The following is an 8,040-nucleotide window of genomic DNA, read 5'->3' on the forward strand; positions in this document are numbered from 1 at the left end:
CTCAGTTTATTGCATGGTGTACTTTTTCCGTAAAGTTTTTTTATTTTTTATTTAATCTGACAGCGGTTGCATTAAAGAGTTTAGGTACCTTTATTTTCTTTTCAAGTATTTTACATGTGGTTTCCACAAATCAACAACCATTAACACTGACAATTATTTTCATCTGAGGAAATGCATATTTTTTGAAACCGTGAACACAAGACTTGCACACAAAAGTTCCAGTGAATCACATGAAAGGCTTATAAAACACCTTTACGTTCCCACGAGAATCATGGTGGTGTATAATTGTTCTCTTCTCTATTAACTAAGTGTCCACAGCATGCAATCCATCCCTCTACCCACAAAGGCTACTACACAACTTCCAATACTTTTCTCCCTGTCTCCACAGAAGAGATGGAAGTGTGGTGTTACAGATGGCCTAGTCAGTCACTATTACAGTCACTGTAATGCTGAACATGAAAATAGCAGACTACAGTAAGATCCCTTTAACCACATGATGCCATATAACTAGAATATGACGGCAGCATTTATGATGGAGAATGCAATGAATATGGACATAAAACATTAATATTTTTGCTAAGCTCACCAAATAAATTGCAATACATATGTCATGTATAATAACATTAAAACAGACAATGAATGAAAATTACATTTATAAAGTATGTGAATCCCAAATAAACATTCAAGCACAATAAACTGTATTCCACTAGTCTTAGCAAGACAAAGCTTAATCAAAACGATGGAGAACTGCAGACATAGATCCCTTATGGTTTCCAATAACTTTTTCCCTTCAGTCTGGTTGCCATTGAAAAGTGAGTGTCAGCGAGAGTGTATTCTGAAATGACAGAACCATTACACATAGACCAAGGATTAAAACTACACGCGTTCCCTTTGAGTCAGTGTGCGTCATGACCTGCCCGTTAGTGACCTGCAAAAGAAATGTCAATAAAAAGACAAGTGTCATGTTAGAAGGGTTGTAGTCATTAACATTCCCATGAGTTTGATTGGTGCATCAATAATATAATATAATTGTCACATGTGCCAAATACAACTTTACAAGCCCTTTTAACCAACAATGCAGTTGTTGTTTAAAAAATATGTAATTAACCTGATGTGACAATAATCAATGTTACATCAGGTTGGGGATTTCAGCCACTGGTCTTACTCAACTGTTGAGCATATTACTGATACACTGTACTACATTTCAACATGATCACCTTCCTAGGTAATGAATACTACATCTGATGTGCAGAAGTAGGCATTTCCTTACATGAAAATGCTCTCGTCCGTAGAGGGAGAATCAAGAAGCTGGTACACAGCAACTTAAGTGACCAAACCAAGTACAGGGGTTCCAGTATAGTGTACTATATGACAATAACATTTACATTTTGGGCACTCTAAAGACATGACTTCAATAACAATATGAGGCATGGGAGCCCACAGTACTAGTCCATGTAGGGTACTACCTGTGGAAGGACACTGCTAGACCATCTCGTACTGGTTGTTGGTGATGTATCGAGACAAGCAGCAGGCCAAGAACACCCCAATGAGCTAGGCAGAAAGTTAAACAGTTTCAATTAGGATGTGAAGACAAAATTGACATGCACTCACTTCATGTATAAGGAAAAAAAGTGAAATCTATAATTTTCTTGATGATCTCACAACATTTCAAGATCCATGTTACTGGTAATAACATTGTATATTTTTCCCCCTAGAGATTATTATGCCTACAGGCCAATATCAAATAAAGGCTCTTCAATGGATGTACCTGGAAGAACGCAATTCCAAAAGATATTCCGGCAATGATTCCCAGGTTAGACTCCATCAAAGTGGTCACCTTTATGAAGCAGCCCTAAAACATGTTAAGCAGAAGGAAAATAAAAACGTTTTAAACATGGTTTCTCAAGGTTATAGCTGTTCATTACGCATACTGGACTGGCAATACTTAGTCTAAAAGACTGGTAAACTATGAACCACAGCTCTGACATAATTCTGTATGATATGATTGATAATGATGTGCGGCAGTGCTCTCACCGTGTCATACACAAAGTCGCGAGCCTTGTCAAGGTCCTTGAGGTCCTCGACAGCGCAGACAGTGTTCTCTTTGCAACAGCTGTCAGGGATGCCTTGGTCTTTGAAGTACTTTGTTGTGTTCCAGTCCTCGTAACTATCCACTCCACAGCAATGCAACTGCACAAAACACACATTTACTTATTATCACATTTACTTATTATTATTATTATTATTAAGAGGAAATAACAATGTTAACTTCCAATTCCTAATTCTATGGTTGACTTAGCCATGTGGACAAAGCAAGTTTCAATGTCACGTGCACAAGTACAGTGAAATTACTTTGCTTGCTTGCTCTTTCCCAACAATTCAGTAATCAATATTGGTAGTACTATACATGTTTTTATTTTATTTTTAAAGTCAAGTAGAACAGAAACACACAAGATAAAAACATGAGAAATTAAGCAAGCTACATACAGGCTCAGTAGCTACATACAGGCTCAGTGGCTACATACAGGCTCAGTGGCTACATACAGGCTCAGTGGCTACATACAGGCTCAGTGGCTACATACAGGCTCAGTAGCTACATACAGGCTCAGTGGCTACATACAGGCTCAGTGGCTACATACAGGCTCAGTTCCAGGGTCAGTGGCTACATACAGGCTCAGTTCCAGGGTCAGTAGCTATATACAGGCTCAGTTCCAGGCTCAGTAGCTATATACAGGCTCAGTTCCAGGCTCAGTAGCTATATACAGGCTCAGTTCCAGGCTCAGTAGCTATATACAGGCTCAGTTCCAGGCTCAGTAGCTATATACAGGCTCATTTCCAGGCTCAGTAGCTATATACAGGCTCATTTCCAGGCTCAGTAGCTATATACAGGCTCATTTCCAGGCTCAGTAGCTATATACAGGCTCATTTCCAGGCTCAGTAGCTATATACAGGCTCATTTCCAGGCTCAGTAGCTATATACAGGCTCATTTCCAGGGTCAGTAGCTATATACAGGCTCAGTTCCAGGCTCATTTCCAGGCTCAGTAGCTATATACAGGCTCATTTCCAGGGTCAGTAGCTATATACAGGCTCAGTTCCAGGCTCAGTAGCAGGCTCAGTGGCTATATACAGGCTCATTTCCAGGGTCAGAAGCTATATACAGGCTCGGTCGGTAGCTATATACAGGCTCGGTCGGTAGCTATATACAGGCTCATTTCCAGGGTCAGAAGCTATATACAGGCTCGGTCGGTAGCTATATACAGGCTCGGTCGGTAGCTATATACAGGCTCGGTCGGTAGCTATATACAGGCTCGGTCGGTAGCTATATACAGGCTCGGTCGGTAGCTATATACAGGCTCGGTCGGTAGCTATATACAGGCTCGGTCGGTAGCTATATACAGGCTCGGTCGGTAGCTATATACAGGCTCGGTCGGTAGCTATATACAGGCTCGGTCGGTAGCTATATACAGGCTCGGTCGGTAGCTATATACAGGCTCGGTCGGTAGCTATATACAGGCTCGGTAGCTTTATACAGGCTCAGTTCCAGGGTCAGTAGCTATATACAGGCTCAGTTCCAGGGTCAGAAGCTATATACAGGCTCAGTTCCAGGGTCAGAAGCTATATACAGGCTCAGTTCCAGGGTCAGAAGCTATATACAGGCTCAGAAGCTATATACAGGCTCAGTAGCTATATAAAAAAAGTGTCAGTTTCAGGGTCAGTGCTAATGCCCATGCCATATTTACAATGTGCAGGGATACTAAATCATACTAAATCAGATCATGTTAAAAGGTGGTTCTATTGTACATCAATGAGTTATTCAATAATGGTGGAGGAGGATCATAACCTAATACAATCGTATACCAACAAGCTCTATGCAGCTCTGAAACCAGATGGTGAAGCGTGACCATCTGTACTGTAGAAGTTGTTTATAGCAACACTTCTACAGGGTCTTTGATCAAATTCAGCTGCCATTTCTCTAAACAGCATGTTTTGTGTTATTTGCAAAGGAACCAAACACAGTTAGGCTTCGCATTGAATAACATAATACCACTTACAGTCTTCTGGATGTTGTCAACCGCAGAGCTTTTGGGGTCAGTGGTATTGTAGTTCGTCACAGCGTCTTTATAGGCATCACCTAATACAGCCTTTATCTGCAAGAAACCAAACATTAACTGGGTTTGATTTGTGGCCAACTGAACCCTATAGTAATGTCAAGTATATTGTAAGTCACCTCAGAAGTACCTGCACATTGGTGTATGCTCATCTATAGTTCACCGCAACGTTTCGACCAGAACGTCTTCCAGACGCTGCAGTAAACTATATGGGAACATCCCTCAGTGCACAGATATGTCCATTCCTTATATATAACCGTTTTTGTACCCAGCACCTGGTAAATTGTTAGATGTGGGAACACTACTTTTGAACTAATCTCTCACCTCATGTCTGAATAAGAAGCCAGAGATGCCGGCCACAAACTCAGCTATGAACACCAGCACCAGGAACATGGCATACTGAGGGGAGAGAAACAACTCATCAATTAACATACAACAAAGACAAACATTTGAGGAGAATGTGCAAATACAAAATGTAACACATCACAGTGCAACTGACCAGCTTCAGCATCCATGGGCTACCGCGGCATGTAGCGAAGCAACCAAACAGGCCAAAAATGATGATGATGGCTCCAGTCCCGATGAGGACATATGGTGCGTTGGTGCTCTTCTCAGAGGCCAGCTGGAAATAAGCTTCCAGGCTCACCTTCCCCCATACTCCAACAGCCAGAAGGATAACCCCTGTAAACTGGGAGAAAGCACAGACAGTCAGCTCCAATCTCAGGTAATGTACCTAGGGGATGTTTCAGAGGTTTGACCTAGTTCTGACACAAACTCAAGATTTAAAGCGGGAAAAAACAAACCTCTTTATTATACACCTTGAACACCTAACAATTATATTCAGCTCAGTGTGATGTCAGGGGCCAGTACACATCTGAAAAAGCTTTAAAGTTGGTATAAATGCCTACAACAGGAAGGGAAAGTCAGCATGGAACTTACATGGTATATCAAAAGGGATTGATATGCAATCAATCCCTATCCCAGTCTGCGGTCCCCACATGCTTCAAGACGGCCACCATTGTTACTGTTCCCAAGAAAGCTATGGTTGAACTAAATGACTATCGCCCCGTAGCACTCATCTCTGTCATCATGAAGTGCTTTGAGAGACTAGTAAAGGATCATATCACCTCCACCTTACCCGTCACCCTAGACCACCTGCAATTTGCTTACCGCCCCAATAGGTCCACAGACGATGCAATCGCCATCACACTGCCCTAACCCATCTGGACAAGAGGAATACCTACGTAAGAATGCTGTTCATTGACTACAGCTCAGCATTCAACACCATAGTACCCTCCAAACTAATGATTAAGCTTAAGACCCTGGGTCTCGACCCCGCCCTGTTAAACTGGGTCCAGGACTTCCTGACGGGCCGCCCCAGGTGGTGAAGTTAGGAAACAACATCTCCACTCCGCTGACCCTCAACACTGGGGCCTCACAAGGGTTCCTTCTCAGCCCTCTCCTGTACTCCCTGTTCACCCATGACTGTGTGGCCATGCATGCCTCCAACTCAATCATCAAGTTTGCAGATACTACAGTGGTAGGCTTGATTACCAACAACGACGAGACAGCCTACAGGGAGGAGGTGAGGGCCCTCGGAGTGTGGTGTCAGGAAAATAACCTCTCACTCAATGTCAGCAAAACAAAAAGAGATGATTGTGGACTACAGGAAACAGCAAAGGGAGCATCCCCTTATCCACATCGACGGGACAGTAGTGGAGAAAGTGGAACGTTTTAAGTTCCTCTGTGTACATGTCACCGACAAACTGAAATGGTCCACGCACACTGATAGTGTGGTGAAGGCGCAACAGGAGGCAGAATTTTTCTTGGCTTGTCACCGAAAACCCTCACTAACTTTTACAGGTGCACAATTGAGAGCATCCTGTTGGGCTGTATCACCGCCTGGTACGGCAACTGCACCGCCCACAACCGTAAGGCTCTCCAGAGGGTGGTGTGTCTGCACAACGCATCACCGGGGGTAAACTACCTGCCCTCCAGGACACCTACAACACACGATGTCACAGCAAGGCAAAAAATATAATCAAGGACAATAACCACCCGAACCACTACCCGTTCACCCCACTTCCATCCAGAAGGTGAGGTCAGTACAGGTCCATCAAAGCTGGGACAGAAAGATTGAAAAACAGCTTCTATCTCAAGGCCATCAGATTGTTTAACAGTCACCACTAGCACAGACAGACAGCTGCCTACCTACAGACTTGATATCACTGGCCACTTTAATAAATGGAACACTAGCCACTTTAATAATGTTTACATATCTCACATTACTCATCTCATATGTATATACTGTATCCGTCACCATCTATTGCATCTTAGCTGCTCTGTCACTGCTCATCCATATATTTTAATACTTATATATTCTCATCCCATTCCTTTACTAGATTGTGTGTATTAGGTTTTGTTGAGGAATTGTTAGATATTACTTGTTAGATATTACTGCAAGAAGCATAAACATTTCGCTACACATCTGCTAACCATGTGTATGTGACCAATAAAATTTGATTTGATTTAACCCAGCCACACTCACTGACACAACCAATAATAGCCCATGGTCTCACATCAGTGAGCTCAGCATCTTCCTTTGTATAATATCCCTTACTTTTACCAGTCATATACTCATAGACTGCAGTCATCAGTCCATCGGACCATGAATTATACAAATCACCCTCCATATAGCAATAAATGACAGCTGTGTTGTCATGAACTTTGAACCTATAAAAGCCACGTTTGATTAATGGCGTAGATAGAATAATATAAACTGTGAAGAAACACCATTGACAGATTATATTTACAGAACATTTGTCAAGAAAGCTGTTAGAAAATGTGAGCTGGCTAATGATCTTTTTTATTATTTATCTTTGACGACAATCTGCTAAAAATACAAATATGTTTACCTAAAAGTACTGCAAAAAAATATGTTTGAGATCATAATAGTTATTTAGTAAGAGAGTCGGAGGTTGTATCTCAATCAACAACCAGGCCTAACTTCGAATAGTCGTTCCCAACATCAGACAATTTGTCTATGAATGTCACCACGAGCCCCGCAATCAAACCTTTAAACGTTTATTTTTTTATTTTACCTTTATTTAAGCTGGCAACTCAGTTAAGAACAAATTCTTATTTTTCAATAACGGCCTACCCGGGCAAACCCTAACGACGCTGGGCCAATTGTGCGCCGCCCTATAGGACTCCCGATCATGGCAGGTTGTGATACAGCCCGTGATCGAACCAGGGTCTGTAGTGACGCCTCTAGCACTGAGATGCAGTGGCTTAGCCCACTGCGCCACTCGCGAGCCTATACTCGCGGGCTGCAACGCTCAAAACAAAAAAGAAACAATGTAACGTGGCTTTGCAACGTTGTCGCGGTTGGAGAAACGCACAACTTTCACAGACAGCATTGGCGCATAAACAATGTAAAGTAGCTCAAGAATTCGCTATATCCAACAATAAGTGATTATTTTCCAACAGTGTTTTCTAACTATCACGGGGAAATTGTGTTTTATTTTCAATAACTCGAGTCCTTACGTTTCAGCCAAAGCCTTACGTTATTCGTTTGTAAATTCCAATTGGATATGTTGGCATCGCCGCTAACTTAGCACATTGTTACCGTAACTCGCTTGCGTCAGTTATTTACAAGTCAACACTTACCCAAAATATGAGACTGTAAGAAATAAGAAAGGTTTTGAGACATGTAATCACTGGCTTAGTTTGAAGCCTTCTTGATGGGGGAGACATTATGGCTATTTCGCAGAAATTGGCAATCAAAACGTATCGTTGTTCCAAAGTGAGAGAAAAAAAACACTTCCACAACGTCTTGCTGGAAAACTTTTGTCGACAAATCACAGAATCCAAGGAGAAGGGAAGTGTCGTCACTGATCCAGATTCACTTTCCTGTGAGGAAAACGTTAA

At 42.1% G+C, this 8,040-nt stretch overlaps 1 protein-coding gene across 2 annotated transcripts; it reads right to left on the reverse strand.

The window, feature by feature from the left end:
- Positions 1-71: 71 nt before the first annotated feature.
- On the reverse strand, positions 72-8,033 carry LOC139581337 (tetraspanin-7-like). 2 transcript variants are annotated; one of them, XM_071410982.1, is made up of 8 exons: positions 7,780-8,033; positions 4,610-4,798; positions 4,435-4,509; positions 4,054-4,149; positions 2,035-2,190; positions 1,769-1,852; positions 1,467-1,551; positions 72-835 (listed from the first exon to the last, which is right to left on the reverse strand). In XM_071410982.1, exons 1-7 carry the CDS (start codon positions 7,864-7,866, stop codon positions 1,483-1,485), a joined length of 756 nt encoding a protein of 251 aa, XP_071267083.1. In that variant the 5' UTR covers positions 7,867-8,033; the 3' UTR covers positions 72-835; positions 1,467-1,482. The 2 variants fall into 2 exon arrangements, with proteins under 2 accessions (XP_071267083.1, XP_071267082.1); XM_071410981.1 differs by having other exon boundaries at positions 72-928.
- Positions 8,034-8,040: the final 7 nt, after the last annotated feature.

The sequence above is a fragment of the Salvelinus alpinus genome, chromosome 7 (genome assembly GCF_045679555.1).
Source record: "Salvelinus alpinus chromosome 7, SLU_Salpinus.1, whole genome shotgun sequence".
NCBI classification, from domain to species: domain Eukaryota; kingdom Metazoa; phylum Chordata; class Actinopteri; order Salmoniformes; family Salmonidae; genus Salvelinus; species Salvelinus alpinus.

Bases quoted from the DNA above. Each gene is read 5' to 3' on its own strand.
- LOC139581337 (XM_071410982.1), bottom strand. From the start codon at position 7,866: ATGTCTCCCCCATCAAGAAGGCTTCAAACTAAGCCAGTGATTACATGT. The intron at 4,510-4,609 runs GTCAGTTGCACT...CTCTCCCCTCAG, and splicing joins GCCCATGGATGCTGAAGCTG to TATGCCATGTTCCTGGTGCT. The intron at 2,191-4,053 runs GTAAGTGGTATT...TGTTTTGTGCAG, and splicing joins TTGACAACATCCAGAAGACT to TTGCATTGCTGTGGAGTGGA.